The sequence below is a fragment of the Astyanax mexicanus genome, chromosome 20 (genome assembly GCF_023375975.1).
Source record: "Astyanax mexicanus isolate ESR-SI-001 chromosome 20, AstMex3_surface, whole genome shotgun sequence".
NCBI lineage: Eukaryota > Metazoa > Chordata > Actinopteri > Characiformes > Acestrorhamphidae > Astyanax > Astyanax mexicanus.
Genome location: NC_064427.1, coordinates 8,713,764 through 8,732,728, shown reverse-complemented (window position 1 = coordinate 8,732,728; position 18,965 = coordinate 8,713,764). Strand labels below are relative to the sequence as shown.

Genomic DNA, 18,965 nt, shown 5'->3' with positions numbered 1-18,965 from the left:
CACGCACACACACACACACACACACACACACACACACATACACACACACACTCACACACACATGGTATAATCAAAAAGCTCTGTGCAGCTGTTCACACATCACAGATCCTTTAGAAACACTCAGCAGAACATCCATCATGTCCATCACAGAGCCGTGTAGTGACGTACTGTAGTTACCATAAACTCTGGAGAGGCAATCACATTGGGGCCAATAGTGCACCAGGGGTCCATGGTGACCTGGGCCAATAAAGCCGGTCCTGGACCCTTCTATTGCTACACTTGTCTGAATGGAAAACAATGTAAAATCTGGTCATTGTACCTACCCATTTATCTACCTACCCATCTACCCATTTATCTACCTATCCATCTACCCATTTATCTACCTATCCATCTACCCATTTATCTACCTACCCATCTACCTATTTATCTACCTATCCATCTACCCCTTTTTTTCTACCTACCCATCTACCCATTTATCTACCTATCCATCTACCCATTTATCTACCTACCCATCTACCCATTTATCTACCTACCCATCTACCCATTTATCTACCTACCCATCTACCCATTTATCTACCTATCCATCTACCCATTTATCTACCTACCCATCTACCCATTTATCTACCTACCCATCTACGCATTTATCTACCTATCCATATACCCATTTATCTACCTACCCATCTACCCATTTATTTACCTACTTATCTACCCATTTATCTACCTACCCATCTACCCATTTATCTACCTACCCATCTACCCATTTACCTACCCATCTACCTATTTATCTACCTACCCATATACCCATTTATTTACCTACTTATCTACCAATGTATCTACCTACCCATCTACCTATTTATCTACCTACCCATCTACCCATTTATTTACCTACTTGTCTACCCATGTATCTACCTACCCATCTACCTATTTATCTACCTACCATCTACCCATTTACTTACCTTCTTATCTACCCATTTATCTACCTACCCATCTACCTTTTTATTTACCTACTCATATACCCATTTATCTACCTACCCATATACCCATTTATCTTCCTATCCATCTACCCATCTATCTACCTATCTACATACCTACCCACTGACGATCTATCCTACCCATCAACCCATTTATCTACCTACCCATCTATCTACCCACCCATCTGCCCGTCTATCTACCTACTTATCTACCCATTTATCTACCTATCCATGTACCCATTTATCTACTTACCCTTCTATCTACCCACAATATACCCATTTATCTACCTACTTATCTACCCATTTATCTACCTATCCATGTGCCCATTAATCTACTTACTCTTCTATCTACCTACAATATACCCATTTATCTACCTACTCATCTACACATTTATCTACCTACCAATCTACCATCTATCTACCTACCCATCTACCCATTTACCTACCTACCCATTTATCTACCTACACATCTACCTACCCATCTACAGTGAAAGTGAACTACTATAATCATTAGTTCAGTACTATCTGCTGAGTAATTACTCACTTCTCCCTGGTAGTTAATGCAAAGGATTTAGGTGTTAATGCAGTTTTGGAACAGTATTATAAAGTGTTACCCAAAAATGTCTTGCTGTGTTGTTACCCCATCAATCTATGCAGATCACTTGCATATAACAATCTGATCTGATTTCATAAACAAATCAGATTTGCTTCTGAACACTGAACATGAAGCTAAAATGTCCTTCTTAAATACTTTCAAATGCTTCTTCATATCTGAAAACAAATTATAAGCAATATTTTTCTTTTTACGCTTTTCTGTTTTTCTTGTAGATCTCCTTCCTCCAGCAGCTTAATTGCTTTAGGAGCTCAGATTCAATTGCAGCTGAAAATGTGGTTCCTCTGTTAGAAATGAGCCTGAATGTGCCTTTGAAGTGCATCAAAGTGCAGACACAGGTGAGCTACTGCTGCTGATCCAGTAGTCCTTATTACATTCATCCTGCAGGGCCTGAGCAGTCTCATAGGATGAGGCCTGTGGATTGATGCTGACAGAGTAATGCAATCAGAGCTGCTTAGTCAACCTCCCCGATGCATTACAACTCACCTGGTCCACAGCGTTTGTGGTCAGGTAGACTCTTCAAACATCTTTAATGTGCAATAAAAAAGATATGCTTCCATTTGAAGACTCTAAACCTTTATGTGATGATTTACCTTTAGGCCTAATAAAGACTCCAGAATTATTTACACCTTTCTCTTTGATGAACTATAATTGGCCTAGAAAGCTGTAGAAATAGTTTGATTGATCACGCTACAGCTACCAATGTGCTCACCCCATTGTAATATCACTTTTTTTTTATGTCACTCTATTGTGATATCGCTCTAGTTTGATGTCACTCTATTGTAATGTCACCCCATTGTGATGTGATAACGGATATTGTAAAGTCACTCCATTGTGATATCTTCATGGCCATTGAGAAATGTCACTCAATTGTGATATCACAATGGTCATTGTGATATCGTCATGGCCACTGTGATGTCACTCAATTGTGATGTCATAATGGTCATTGTGATGTGATGTGTTGTGATGTGATGTGTTCTAGCCATGCTGATATTTGTGATAACATCACTGCCTTCTCACATTAACCTGTATCACTTCGCGGACGTGTTGCCGAGTAATGGCATATACACATAGGACCGTTTTAAATCATCACCTCCAGCGGCACCAGCAGCAGCATTAGCTTAGCACAGGCTAGTGCCCAACCACGGCACGTTCGCCCGCAGCTCTGGCTCGTCTTTTGTGGAAAAAAGGGAAAGAAAATCACCTCTGCAGCAGTCTGACAGCCAGAACAGCAACCAGCCAGACCAGGCTAAGCTAACTTAAGTTAATGCTGAGCTAAAGCGAGCTACACTAACCTAACCACAGGCCAGCCGGCTAGCTAACCAACACCACCCAGAAAACAGGCAGAAATGCTCGCAAATGCACAGCTTTCACCTGAACTTGACTTTTCTGAGTTTAATGTCCCTCTGTTGTAATGTCACCCCATTGTGATGTGAAAACGGATATTGTAAAGTCACTCCATTGTGATTTCTTCATAGCCAGAGGAGAGTTTTAGCATTATTTCACGGTCCTAACGTTTACCATCTTCACTTATTCCCAATTTTGATTTCAAGCTAACATTCGTTGTGTTAGTCTGTATAAACTATACCTCGTTTTGTAGTTACAATTCTGTTACAGTTGATGTGGAACTACTTTTTCGTCGGAAGGCACAGTCCATATTAAAGCATATTTATTCTGAATTTCTTAAGGTTCTTTGATTTATTTTCTTTATTCATTTTGTAAAAAAAACAAACAAAAAAAAATATTCACGATAACACACCCCTTCTCATGTTCTATTGCTTAAATAGCCATTAAGATATCACAGTGGGTTGTCATTGGTATGTCATAACGACCATAATGATGACTCCCAATTATGATGTCATAATGCTATTTTAATGTCATAATGGCTATTTTGACGTCACCCCATTGTGATGTCACCCCATTGTGATGTCACTCCATTGTGATGTCACTATATTGTGATGTCACTATTTTGTGATGTCACTCCATTGTCATAATGGCGATTGTGACGTCATCGTGAGGTTATAGCATTACCCATGCAAAGAAATCACTATTTTTTACAAAATTTACAATTCTGTGGGAATGCATGAATATTATAAAAATATTTTCAGCAACATCTGTATTAATTTCCACTCTATTCATTTTGTAATCTGTACCACTATCCTAACTATTTGTTTGTGCTTGTCATTTGACTTATTGCGACTTTCAAGATGTAGGCTGTTGTTCTCAGTGCTTTGGTTTAAAAGTCAGAGCCTCAGAGTTCTGTTTAATTTCAGGGCCCTTGGAATTCTGTTGGGAGCATCAGCTAAAACTGTTGTATTTCAGAATGCTGGGGTGAACAGAGGTGGGTGTTTCACTACAGCCAAAATCCATTTTACACCAGATTTATCCTTTAAGGTTGAATAGGAAAAGGACATGGCTTGTCATCTAATAGCTGAGATTTACTACCAGCTATTTCTAATGCTAATTATGATGATTGAATTTAAACTATATTAAATCACGATAATATATAAATCGTTATTGTAATTAACAGCAAAGAAATACTACTTTAGTGTGTTTCTTTGGTTGCTTGTGCCGTCATCTTGCTGGTCATTTTTCATAACCCCCCCCCCATTTAAATGGTTCCTCTGGTTGGAGCCCAAACACTTCACTCTACTCCTTTAACCCAACTAGAATTGGATTCGTGAACACACAAATGGAAGGTTAGGACTAAGGGGTGAAATGGGGTTGTTTTCTATTCAAATGCTGAGTCATTACACTGGATTTTTGTTTTTACAGTGCTGGGTTGTTTTTGTGTAGCTCAATTATTGGATTAGTGATTTGGTCAGAGCAACAACCTGGCCTAAGGATTATCTCTCAGTGCTAATTAACAGCACCTGAGAAAGCTAATTAGCAGCACACTGACTGACAGGAATCAGTGAGTAAACTGCCATTATATATAGACATTTTACATCTTAATCTGTTGAATTAATCTTGAATTAAAGCAGCCAAGATATGCATTTTATTTAATGTATAATGATTTAAAGTTTTTTTAATCTGAGCTGTGTATGTGTGACTGGTATCATTTGCTAACTCTTGCTTGTGAAGGCTTCCTAGCTTTTGCAGACATTAGAATGTTTGTTTCCAAGTTATTGGAAAGTCAATGGTAATTTTAACACTATTGTATGATGTTTTTTTCTATTCGTTGCAACATAACTGGCCAATTTAAGTTGATGTTAATACTATCTGTTTAGAGGTTTTTTTTTTATTTTATCACCTGATTTACTTAGTTAACCAAATATATTTTTCTGTGTCTTTAGAATAGTAGAATGGTACCATTCTAGCTTTAGCTTACGCAAGTCCACTTTAGAAGCTTGTATTTACAACTTTAGAGCTAGTCAGTACCATGTGATTTCTGTTTAAGTTGTTTGGTCAAAAACAGCATGAACCCTCTGGGGAAAATGTGTTTTTTAGTTCTTACTTCAGATTTTCTGTTTCCAACAGAGATCAAATCTGTTCAGAATTATAGCAAGCAAATACTAGCAAAGAGCATTAGTTCAGCAATATTTTTTTCTAGTATCCATATTAAGTGTGAATCTGGTTTTGAATAAGAGTAAACCATAAAAAATAGATAACAGTGGCTGTTAAATCAGTTTTAACTCTTTTTTGGAGATGATTGTATAGTCTTTTCCAACCTGTTGACCATGAATAACTAATTTCTTATGATACACTTCCAGTTACCAGTATTGTCAAGATCAGACTTCAATCCAGTTTAAATTCCTGTTTTATTAAATACCTTTAAATTATCTGCTAAGGCTAAAGGTTCACATACTTTTGCCATTCACAGATATGTAATATTATACCATTTTCTTCCCAGTAAAAAATGAGCATGTCTTGTTTGTCTTATTTATTTTGCTTAATGCACTTGAGTTTAGGAATTAATTAATGCAAGAAATTCTGATCATGTGCCCTCTTGAAGTTATGAAAATGTGATAATATGCCTTAATCTGTGCCCATCTGTTGTTGCACTTCTGCCTTTTCAGTAGTAAAAGGTGCAGTTATTGAGTGCCTTCTACAGACTGTGTTTGTCTATTGTTGTGACTTAGATGAAGATCTGAACACATTTAATGACCAATTATGCAGAAATCCAAGTAATTCCATACTATATATATATATATATATATATATATATATATATATATATATATATATATATATATATATATATATATACATGCCTCATCATCTGTGTGTAGCCATTGCCCCCAGACAATAGCAAAATACTAAAAGCTAAGAGCAAGATACTAATTCTGTGTTGGCTAGGTGATGTAGCATTTTCTTTCTCCATCTAATTTTGTATGAGTATTTTAAATGCATGTTTAAAATACTAATCTGGTTTCTTCACTTCTAGAATATAGAATTTTTTATTAACTAAGACGTTTTCTTAGTAATTTAGTGTGACTTATTAAAACCTACTTAATTTGGAATATTTGTTTAACTTACACATTTGAGTTACTTTTAATTATTTTTTATGATTTACAAATTTAAAGTTAAATTAACAACATCTAGGGTTAAATTAACTTACTGGGTTCTACATAATGGGATAAACTGTATCTGATTGTGCATCAGTCAATAATAAATAATTGCACAAAGTGTAAAGAAACTTATTTTTGTTGTTAAACTTGGTGACATAGTGTTCACGCTAAAGCATTTTTTTCTGCATCTAATTTTATATGAGTATTTTAATTCTATGTTTAAAATACTAATCTGTTTTCTTCACTTCTAGAATAAAAAGTTGTTTTTATTAACTAAGAGGGTTTCTTTAACTTAAAAAAGTAATATAGTGTGACTTATTAAAACCTACTTAATTTGGAATATTTGTTTAACTTACAAAACTGAGTTACTTTTAATTATTTTTATATGTAATCAGTTTTACAAATTTGAAGTTAAATTAAAGTTAAAAAACAACACCTGAGGTTTAATTAATTTGCTGTATTTTACATAGTGAGATAAACTGTATCTGATGGTACATCAGTCAGTTGTAAATAATAGCACAGTGTAGAAGTGTAATGATACCCATTTTCCCTGTTAAACTTGCATTTATTTGATCCATTTATATTTTCTATTTTAGCCACAACCCTCTATGATTGTGAGGTGCATAAATAATAATAATAATAATAATAATAATAATAATAATAATAATAATAATAATAATAATAATAATAATAATCATAAAAAAATGGAAAATTGGAATTGATTATTTGTATATATATATATATATATATATATATATATATATATATATATAGTTTTAAACCCAATTTCCTGTTTTTAAGACATTATGGGTAGATGGATAAGTAGATATGTGGGTAGATGTGTAGGTAGATAAATGGGTAGGTGGTTTGGAAAAAAGATAAATGGTAGATATATGGATAGCTAGGTAGAAAGATGGTAGATGGGTAGGTAGGTATAGGTTGATGGATATATACGATAGATAGATAGACAGACAGACAGACAGACAGACAGACAGATAGAAATAGGGTCCCTACTCTCACTATTCCAAAACAATTGATAATTAAAAAAAAATAAAGACAGATTAATCAGTGTAAAATGTCTTTAAGTGTGGGGTCTCTCATGTTTTCAACATCAGCTAAGATAAAAAAAATAATAATAATCAGTGGCGTGAGCTTGGCATTAGACATTTGATTAGATATTTGATCTAAGCTATTTTACCCACTAGAGGGCGCACTCATTCAAACCAATGGACTCAAATAAATAAATTCTGTTGCAATATGCTGGCAGAAACAGAGCTGGAGAAGAAACAGGGGAAACCACAGGTCAGAAGAAATCAACACAATCCCACTTTCTCTTTGTATAAATGTGTGTGTGTATATATATGTGTGTGTGTGTGTGTTTGTGTGTGTGTGTGTGTGTTTCCAGTAGGGTCTCTTAGGACAAGCTGAAGGCTTGGAGCTGTAATCCTGTCACTGAATGATTTAATGTTGGCTGCAGCAGCCCTGAGCTTACTGAGCCTCAGATCCGTGTGATCACACTCGTGCTGGTAGGTGTGGGCACGCACACACACACACACACACACACACACACACACACACACACACACACACACACACACACACACAAATAAACACATGCAGAGAGAGAGAGAGAGAGAGAGAGAGAGGGTGGTAAGTAACAGGTAAGGTGAGATTTCCAGCAGTTTCTTTTAAACACATTCAGTGCGATTTTAGTGTGAAACTGTAGTTTATCTTAGATGCTCAGATTCATGTTTATTTACAGTGGTGGTGTTAGAAACCAGGCAACACTAATATTGAATAGATCACTAATATGACTTTTACGATGATTTTGGCATATGGCTTCCTCTTTGCATGACTTGCCTTTGACTTGCATAACAGTTTTTCCACATTGTATAAACACAAAATATGGAACTATGCACACAAATCCAAAAACATGAAGCTCGTGTGTCAACATTATGACTCCAAACTGCTAAACTCTAAGCACAATTCCACATGTTCTCAATCAAATATCATTCTAAAACACAGCTTTACAAATGGCTAAACACAAATTGCATCATTTAGAAAACCTTAGTCACCTGAGAATCACTGACCTTCAAATACATAAATAAAAAATACATTTTTGTTAGCTCTTTGTATGTGAACTGATTTTTCTCGTCATGTTTCTTATTGTACTTACATAGATGAAAATGACAGTTATGCAACTTTACTACATACAGTAAAAACGACTTACATTTGTGTTGCATATACATGGAGCACTGTAAATGCTATACACCTCACCAAATAAATATAAAGAACAGAAAGCCAACAAGTTTCCATAGCCTTGTATGAATTTGAATTTGTACAGTAGCCTCATGAAGTCAAAAACAGAACCAAATACTTCTGATAAAAGTGCTTTGAATTGATCTTGTTATAGTGTTTATTTGATGCTCTGCAAGAGATAAGTATATAAATAGCTGTGTGTGTTGTTTTGATGGAAGGAAGAGATTTGTTGAGTTTCAACAAAGCAGTTAATCATTTGCAGTTTGTGTTTAGAGTTTGGAGAAACTGAGCAAAGTTTCTAGAAATGCATTTAAACATTTGGGAAAAACTGTAAAGCAAGCCAACCAGTGATTTTCTGAACCACTGCACAGTGATTTTTAATGCAGTGCCGCCTGAGGGCCTGAAGATCACCAACATTCAGTTTTTATCCTCTGCCTTGTCCATTATGCACAGGGAATTCTCCAGTTTCTCTGAATCTGTTGACAATATAATATACTGTAGATTGTGGAATAACCAAATCTTCAGAATTTTACATTGAGAAACATTATTTTATTACAGTTTTTCCCAAATGTTTAAATGCATTTCTCCACAAATCTCTAGCTAAACTGATTTTTTTTTCCACCAAAACAACACACACAGCTATTTATATGCTCATCTCCTGCACAGCATCAAATAAACACTGACAAGATAAATTCAAAGCACTATTATTATCAGAAGTATTTGGTTCTGTTTTTGACTTTATGAGGCCGCTGTACAAATTCAAATACATACAAGTCCATGGAAATAGTATGTTGGTTTTCTGTTCTTTATATTTATTTGGTGCGGTGTAGGACCCCACCATATAGCATTACAGTACTACATGTATATGCAACACAAATGTAAGCTGTTTTTACTGTATGTAGTTTGTTGGAAAACTATAATGTTCACTTTTGTAAGAACAATAAGAAACACGACGAAAATCAGTTCACATACAAAGAGGTAACAAAAAGAGGTAATAAATATGTATTTCTTATTTATGTACCGGTACTTGAAGGTCAGTAATTCTTAGGTGGGCAAGGTGTGCTAAATGATGCAACTTGTGTTTAGTGATTTGTAAAGCTGTGATTTAGAATGATATTTGAGTGAGAACATGTGGAATTGTGCTTAGAATTTAGCAGTTTGGAGTCACAATGTTGACATGCGAGCTTCATGTTTTTGTATTTGTGTGCATAGTTCCATTTGTTTGTAAACAATGTAGAAAAACTGTAATAAATACATTTTTGTCACCACTTTGTATGTGAACTGATTTTCCTTGTCATGTTTCTTATTGTACTTACATAGATGAAAATGACATATTATATATGACATATGATATGTATATATATATAGGCTTAGACTCTCCCAAAATGTTACATTTTTGCCTGACTTTGAACCGTACACTTGCATTGGGTAACTACAGTATGTTCACCATATCAAAACAAGCTCCAAACTGTGCGTTCCCTGACTGTTAAATTTTAATATACATTTAAACCGTAAGGAACAGCAGATTTTACATAATGTGTTTTATTAACGTAAAAAGTAAGAAAGTCATTTAAAGTAGAACTACTTTAGTAAAGTTACAGGAAAGTAAAGCCAAAACAACCTTTACTTCGTTACTGTCCACCATTGTTTTTATCACTGTAGAATAGTTTTTATTGTCTCTGAGAAAACAGATGTTTAAGGTCTCATTCCTTTAAAAAAATAATAATAAAAATCAATATTAACACTATAACATAACAAGATAACTAAAAAGGTAAAGTAATACTGAGGAAATGTACAGTATTAATATTAATTAAAGTGTTGTGTGCCTTGAGGGGAAGATGTTCCTTGAGATTGTCCATCGGGCAATTTTTCTTGAGTCATGTCTTGTCATTAAATGCTAAATAACTTTTTTTTTTTGTTCATATTTACTTCAGTTGTCAAAAAAAATGCCTTAAAGTCTCCCACTCTTTAATTAGATTGATAGGAATCCTGATAATTCATTTATCAAGTTTTTTTTTTTTTTTTTTTCAGTTTTTATGACTGGGAAACACCCGGCTGTGGTTCAGCGTATGCATGACATATATAAAGAAGCACAGCGGTTGGTTGTCACACAGTCTGGCTCTATTGTGTGCCAAATCAATTTATTCATATCAGCTAAACCCACATGTGACAGAAACCTGAAATGTCCTGCACAAACGAGTGGAGCGCTGTGTAATTGGTTTATTAGCATAATGAGGTTTTTAGGTTTTGAGTGGAAACTGCATATTTGCACATGCATGGGTTTTGCTGTCACTTTAGACTTCAACTGAATGTACTGTATTCAAGATATTCAAGAAAATCTCAGAGAATGGAATGTGCTATATGTGACCACCATCCTTACTAATACACACAATAGAAAACTATGTAGATATGCATAATTTTAAATTGTCAATATCAGTCCAATGATGTGCCCCTTCTTAAGCTCCTGAGACCTGGCCTTTTCTTGGTAAGAATTTGTCATTTCTTCTAGCCATTTGGAATTTATTAGGACCTAATAGGTATAAAATATAAACTTCGACTTTGTACAGGAAGTCGTTTTTCCAAAAAAAAAAAAAAAAAAAAAAAAAAACACGTCCTTGTATGGGGACAGTACACTCTTATTATTTATGTATTTATTTTATCGTAGGTTCCTATTATTGCTAAAACTAGTCAAAAATGCATTCCACATAAAGTTATAGATGTGATGTTATATAAATAAACTAGTTTTAAACTTACAATTGGATGATAATATTTATCTAGCACATGTTTTTGTCTGGATTGGCTGTAGAAACTTTTGACTGGGATTCTCACCATCGTGTCTTCAATCAAAAAAGGTATAATGTTGTCATGTGACAACTAGGTGGTACGGACATTGTCCAAATATGAGGCCAAAGGTCAGTGTTTAAAAAAATGATCTTTGTGCAGAGAAACATGAATATAATGTCCTAATATGAGAATGCAAGGTCTGAATAGATTAAAAATTCATTACTTACTTTATTGCATATTATTCTATCAATATTTAGTGCAATGGTGTTTCATGCCTCTAACAGGTAACAGGTAAATCGCTCATTTTTCAAATATTGTTTTAATGTTTCACTACTTTATTACTTTTTTAAAAGACCAACATATGTAAAACTATTGTCTTTTATAACATTGAAACGTAATATTGCAGTTTTGTTTTAGTTTTTGCAGGGGAGGTGCAAAATATCAAATATGTGAGATGCACCATTTTCATATTATATGTTGATTACACTAATTAAGGCAAGCAGAAGAAGTTTCATACTGAATAAATACTTTTAAAAACTATTTTTCTGAGATCTGCAAACTTTAACATAACAGGAGGGTTAAAATCTGTCTTAGCATGCATTGTCTAGCAGTCAATGATCTTTTCACATCATACGTCATCAACAAAGGCCGTTGCACAGTGGCGGTGAACAAAAGCAATTTTGCTCAAGACATGCCCGCAGATGTTGTCATGGTTTGCGCTGAAGAATCTAGTATTCTTCAGTTCCCTCTGCGAATGAACGTTCCTGGTTCTAGAACCTACTTTTATTGGTGGAAACGTGTTGAGCCGAATTCAGCACCCCCGCCAGGAAAAGTACCCCCTTTCTAGAGCACACGAACGTCTTCTTGGCTTTAACTTATTTCAGAACCGTGTTGTTGATTAAAGCGATTTAGCTTTACTTAGAAACACTTTGCGAGAGAGGGTGCTTTTCCTGGCCGTTGGGGGGGGGGGGTGCTGAATTTGGCAACATAGTAGTGGTGAAATCTGCACCCCCGCCATGAAAAGCACCCCCTCTCGGCAGCATGTACGCACCATCTTCTTGATAAAAGCGCTTTAACTTTACTAAGAAACACACTGTGAGAGAGGGTTCTTTTCCTGGCGGGGGGGGGGGGGGGGGGGGGGTTTGGGGGGTAGGGTTGAACTCGGCACCGTAGTAGTGCTGAAATCTGTACCCCCGACATGAAAAGCACTCCCTTTCGGCAGCACATACGCACCGTCTTCTTTTTTAAAAAAGGGTTATACTTTACTTTTAGAAATACGCTCCGAGAGGGGGCGCTTTTCCTGGGGGGTTGCTGAATTCGGCACCATAGTTGTGCTGAAATCTGCACCCCCCACCGTGAAAAGCCGCCCCTTTCCTGGCGGGAGTGCTGAATGCGGCAACATAGTAGTGCTGAAATCTGCACCCACGCAATGAAAAGCACCCCCTTTGGTAGCACATATACGCACCATCTTCTTGATAAAAGTGCTTTAACTTTTTTTAGAAACACGCTATGAGAGAGGGTGCTTTTCCTGGCGGGGGTGCTGAATGGGGCAACATAGTAGTGCTGAAATCTGCACCCCCTCCATGAAAAGCACCCCCTCTTGGCAGCACGTACACACTGTCTTCTTGATAAAAACGGTTTAACTTTACTTTTAGAAATACGCTCCGAGAGGGGGCACTTTTCCTTGCGGGGTGCTAAATTTGGCACAACACCAGTTCCATGTCAGTGCCAAGGAGCTATGAGAGACTTTTTAGAGAGCAGCAGGGGAAGCATTTTTGCACAAGAACTTGTGTCTTTTATGTTTGCATGGATTTTAAGAAATACATCCACCAGAGGTATAAACCAAGATGCAAAAAAGAAAGTTTATTATTTATTTTTTTTGCCAGAGTTTCTTCTTCTTCATGGTAACCATATGGCAGTGGTCATGTTTCACTTGACCTATTGCCTACACCGCCCCCTCAATCTCCAGTGGCATTGCTCCAATCCATCCATATCCGCAAGCTTTCGAAGAACATCCACAATGGGATTCAACACCTACACACAATACACATCTCAACTCATATGGTGCTCTCTCTCCTGAGTGGTACAATAATTAAGAATATAAAGAGACCCCAAATATCTCATTTAGTAAATTAAAAAAGTGTTAAACCCAAATATGTTTTATATTTTAGATTTCTCAAAGTAGCACCTCTTGCTTAGATACAGACAGTTTTGCACATCTTGGCTGTAGTATCCTCAAGTGCAGTCATAAAGACCATACAAGGAATTATGATGAAACTGGCTCTCATCGGAACCGCCCCAGGAAAGGAGGACCAAGAGTTACCTCTGTTGCAAAGGAAGTTTATTCAACAATATATTTTAATGTGGTCTCAATATGATTTTGTGGCTTCGATATCTAATTTCTTTGCGGCAATACATTTTCTTGCAGCCTTAATATATTATTTCATTGCTTAAATATATTTTCTTGTGGCTTCAATATTTTTAGCCACAACATATTTTTGTATGGCCTCAATATAATTTTTCATTGCCTCAATAATTTTTTTGTGGCCTCAATGTATTATTTTTTAGCCACAATAGATTTTCTTTTGAACTCAATATATCATGTATTTGCCTTAATACATTTTTGTGTCCTTAAGATATTATTTTTACACCTAAATATATTTTCTTGTGACTTCATTTTATCATATTATCCTTGACATATTTTTGTGTGGCCTCAATATATCATTATTTCATTGCCTCAATGCAAGTTTGTGTCCTTATTTATTATTTTAAATAAGATATTTTTTAAGCCTCAATATATTTTCTTGTGGTTTTAATATATTATTGTTTAGCCTCGCCATATTTTTGTGTGGCTTTAATATATTATATTTAGCCTCAATATATTTTCTTATGGCCTCATTATATTATTTTCTTGCCTCCATGTATTATGTTTCGGATTCAATACATTTTTGCGTGGCCTCATTTCATTTCATCTCATTGCAATTTTGTCTCCTAAAGATATTATTTTTAAGCAGCAATCTATTTTCTTGTGGCTTCAATATATTATTTGTAGCCTTAATATAATTTTGTGTGGCCTCAATATAATGTTGCCCTCATTATATTGTTGCCTCATTGTCTCAATACACAAACGTGTATTGAGACAATGAGGCAACAATATAATGAGGGCAACATTATATGAGGCTTAATCCGAAGCCATGCTTCACCAGGGGAGAGCGTGTCCTGTGGGAGGTTAATTAGCTGCAAGGGGGTGTGGCTTAAACTTTAATACAACTCACCTGAGCAGGTGAGTGTTTGTACAAAAACAAAAAAAACACAGGAACATGGAGTCTTTAGTGTTGTGCTTGTGGTTTATATCTGTAGGACTGGCTCAGATGTTTACTGGGCAGGACCCTCTCGCTAAAGTATGCTAACTGTGTGCTAACCTCTGACCTTTGGTGGAACTTGCTTTTCTCTAATTAATCAGAGACAAAACTCACTTGTGTCCTTTGTTTTTTTTTAAACACAGCAGGGCACGCACTGCAATGTAACCGGCCAATGGAAGAACGAGCTGGGCTCCACGCTGCAGTTGACCTCTAATGGCCCAGAGCTGCGGGGGGTTTATCACACTGCGGTGGAGACGGAGTGTGGGGCTTCAGGCCAGAACCGGGAGGCGAGGGTGGTCGGGGTAATCAGCGAAGGCCCTCAACCCACCGTTGCGTTTTCAGTGCAGTGGCTGAAAGGTAGGCGGTGTGTGAGACACTGATTTAGGCTTTAGCTTCTTAATCTTCTCCCCTGTTCAGCACAAATGATAGACCACGAAAATAACAGTTCATTAAAGTGTATGTTTTCTTTCAGCCCTTTTGGTCTAGGCTAAAAGTGCTAGCTACAATCTTGGTTTATTTGGGAAGGTAACGCTCTGAAGAGTGGCGCTGAAGTGTGAGAAAAATAATAATAATACTGTGATCTATATTTCCCTTAAGCCTTGGCTAAACTACATAACTTTTAGTAGGTAATTCTGAGCAGATTATAAACAGACTTAAATAAAAAATAACATTGATATTAAAATGCTGACCTTTTCATGGAGATCTGTGTGACTTGCCAGCTGATGTTGCTTTAGATTTGTGGTGTTTTTACCAGTGATGGTATAGTTACTTTGGAAAAAGTAATCCGATTACTGATTACTCCTTTAAAAAGTAACTTAGTTACTTTATGGATTACTTGATTTTAAAAGTAACTAAGTTACTTTAGAAGTTATTTTATTAGTTACTTTCAGCAGCTGCAGGCACCACCTCCCGCCGCCTTTACATAAACATTATAACCAGTTTTGCCAATACTCCCTTTATTGAAAAATGCATTTTTAACAGCAACAATGTATCTCTAGACATTTAAAATTGAACTACTTCTTGAACAAAAAAAAAAAATATTGAATGAATTTAACATAAATAATTGTTTTTATAAAAAAATAAAACATGGTCTTTCTTGATTTCACTGAACATAAATATTTGTTTTTATAAAAAATATAAAATAAAGAAAGTCTTTCTGTGGTGGGAGGTGGGAGATTAGAGTTACTGACATCACTGTTTTTTACTGAAGATGGTCACCCCCACATGGTTTGCATATTGTCCTGTTTTTTTTTTCCTTTCAGATTGTCTTTTTTCTGTTTCTGTACATGTGAAGTCTGATGCAAGCTACTCACTGCTGCATTTTCTTCGTTTCGAGGACTATTCATGCTTGCTTTTCTTGGTGGTGTCTCAATTGGAGACGATCCAGCTTTAAGACCTTTTGTTGCCAAAGACCCTGTTTTAAACCATTAATCCATATGTAAAACCCATTTCATTTTCCAGCAGGATTTGGCACACTGCCCACACTGCCAAAAGTTCCAATTGGTCTTTGATCTATAATAATCAACAATAAAAGAAATAAACACTTAAAATAGATCACTCTTTGTGTAATTACTGACATAAAGTAACTTTTCAAAGATATTCAAACTTTTTGAGATGCACCTGTAGCATGATTTAATGTCTAGTTAGGCAGCCAGCTAGCAAAGACTTGCCACAAATGGAAATCAGGGTTAAAATTGGACTAAAATCATGTAGTGTAACTCTACACAGCTTTAGTTTCTGTTCTAGTTGGACTATATTATATACTGCAGTATACTAAACTTTAACACTGTTATCTATATGCTTTATACTGCCTTATCAAACATCAGTTAGTATAAGAAACTAATATCCAATTGGTACACACCTGTATTTACATTTCTGGGGAGGTGTGTACTGGAGAGGATACATCATAGGCAATACCGTAAAGTATGAATAATGTGCTATGATGTGGTTTTGATGTGTATGTATAAATATACAGCTCATAAGTTTTGATTCACTTCAGTTCAGCAGTAGGTTGGAGTTGTGTATGATGAGAATGATTCTTAGCCATTTGGTGTACAATGCTTATTTTTTATGCTTTATTTGCCCCAAAAATTATAAACTCAGTGAGAAAGAATAAGACATCCAGTCTGTCCAGTTAATAATCTGCCACACCTTTTAAAAAAGTCTTGTAAGGAACCCTCTTGTTGGTGATTGATATCAAATTTTCACAGCGATGCTTTAAAATTCAAAATCGAGTAAAAGAGAGGGGGAAAAAAAAAAACTTTCCAAGACTGTAGAAGGAATCTTCCCAACTGCCCTATGGTGTATGTTATTGTATCCAGTCTCTGTTCAATGAATGCATTCATGCTTTTGGTTCGGTACATCCAGTGTAGGTAACTCCGGGCTGCGTGTGTTCTCGTATTCTCTTCAGGGTCCTGCAGTGTTTGGGTAGGCCAGTGTTTCTTGTTGCCAGGCGGTGGTCAAGTTCTGAAGACCTTGTGGATGTTGCGCTCGGCTGCTGAGAGCACTGCAGGCAACTGGGGAAGTACCAGGTAGGCTCGACTCAAAGAATGCATACAGAAGAAGAATTCTGAATAGAACATGATGCTCGGCATGTCCGCTTATCTCTCTCTCACGCACGTTCCTTCTGTTTCTTTCTCTTTTTTTTTTTTTGCTTTCATGCATTTATGTATTTCAGGTTGGGCGAGGACCAGTTCGTTTTCGTGGGAAAAGCTGAAGTTGCGGACGGACATTGATTTCATGCAATTTGCCAACGTCCATATTGAGTACTATTGGACTTGATGTTCTGAGTGTGTGTTCTTGAATCTCCTGAGAGTTGGTGTGCTGATCCACTGTCTGATTGGTCTTCATTGATTGTCTCACTGACGGAAACAGATTCCAGATCAGCACCGCTCCTCTGAAAAGGCTTTATTAAAACAGGCCCTGGTGGCATTTTGCTTTGCTAAATTGGCTGGCGTGAAGGTGCTAGCAATTCCTTTCGCAAAGTTCAGGAAAGGGTCACGGCATTCTCTCGGATTCTGACCTTTTGGACTTTGTGTTTGTCCAATACTTGTTTAGACTTCCTCAGTTCAATAAATAATGGCAAACTTTCTTTGATTCCTGCTTTTTTATTTTTTTCTTACTTTCCCTCAGGAGCATATAGATCTTCCTCTGATGTTTGCTTGGGTTTCCTGCATTTTGTATCTGTTTAGGAGCTTCTAATGGGGCTGGAAGGAGATGGGAAGAGACGTAAGAGGTCTAGGTCAAACAGAAAACAATTTTCTTGTAGCATAAAAGTTTTGTAGCATTGTAGTTCGTTTAGCGTTCAGACCGACAAATGTGATATGGCTAGCAGTTTTCTGAAACTAAGGGATCAAGATGGGGATTAAGCCTGGTCTTGGGCTACATTACATTTGAAATCAAGATTTTAAGTTAAAAGGAAAATATAGCCTTTGACTACGATATTTTTTAAGATTTTAGGGATTAAAATTAAATTATTTTAAGTTCTCCTAATAGTCTGAAAAATATTGGGCTAAAGGACTATAGTTTCCTTTCAACTGAAAATCTCTATCTACACTGCTACACTTGGTTTAAAATCGAGTTTTTCCGTTGAAAGTAAAAAATAGTGCTTGACCCTAATATTGTTCAGACTATACACCACACCTAAAATCCTTAAATTTTCCCAAAAATCAACAATGCACCTTTATAAACTTGTGCAGCTTATGTATGAATTCTACCAGCCAGGAATTAAGAAGCAGTAAAGCCACTCTGATTAGGTACAACGTTATAAGAGTGAGTTTTCAATTAAGTTTCTCCAGCACTAAGCAGCATTAGCATTAGCCACCAACCGCAGCGCTAGCTCTTATGCCGTTCAGAGGCGAGTATATTAGTATATTAGACTGTAATCTGCATGTTTACGGTGTTAAAGCAAGCTATGTGTGGCAAACCACTAGCTGATAGCACCCTGGGGTACAAGAACACTCGGTGCTACAGTGCTGCAGTTAGCAGCTAATGCTAATGCTGAAACACCCAGCCTTAGTGCTGGAGAAACTTTACTGAAAACTTAGCCTTGGCTAAAATATTGGAGATATCAAAAGCGCTTTGCTCACACACAGTTTAAATGAGAGAAATCTGTGTAGATTAAAATCCAAAGATTGTTTGAAAGAAAAATAATGTTTTTCTATTTAAAGAATTACAGTTTGTTTACTTGGGCACTTCCTCCAGCTTCCCCATTAGAAGGGAAACATGGCGACACCCTTGCTCACTTCGATGTAGGCATCCTTAATAGTGTCCCTTAATGCACCTTATAATCCAGTGCACCTTATGTACAAAAATAGACCAGGAAATATACATTTATTGACGCTGTGCCTTATAATCTGGTGCGATTTACAGTCCGTAAAATATGGTTGGCTTAATACCTGTTTGGGGAAACTACTTCTATTGGTAGTTTTTCTGGGAATCTAGGATTAAGACCTAGTAGTGAGAT

The 18,965-nt window shown here is 36.2% G+C and overlaps 1 protein-coding gene across 2 annotated transcripts; it reads left to right on the top strand.

Moving 5' to 3' along the window:
- The first annotated feature begins 14,424 nt into the window (after positions 1–14,424).
- On the top strand, positions 14,425–17,596 carry avd (avidin). Of its 2 annotated transcripts, none has more exons than XM_007233814.4 (4): positions 14,425–14,539; positions 14,647–14,857; positions 16,911–17,031; positions 17,178–17,596. In XM_007233814.4, the coding sequence occupies exons 1-4, from the start codon at positions 14,459–14,461 to the stop codon at positions 17,233–17,235; spliced, it is 471 nt and encodes a 156-aa protein (XP_007233876.1). In that variant the 5' UTR covers positions 14,425–14,458; the 3' UTR covers positions 17,236–17,596. The 2 variants fall into 2 exon arrangements, with proteins under 2 accessions (XP_007233876.1, XP_007233875.1); XM_007233813.3 differs by having other exon boundaries at positions 14,426–14,539; positions 14,644–14,857.
- Positions 17,597–18,965: the final 1,369 nt, after the last annotated feature.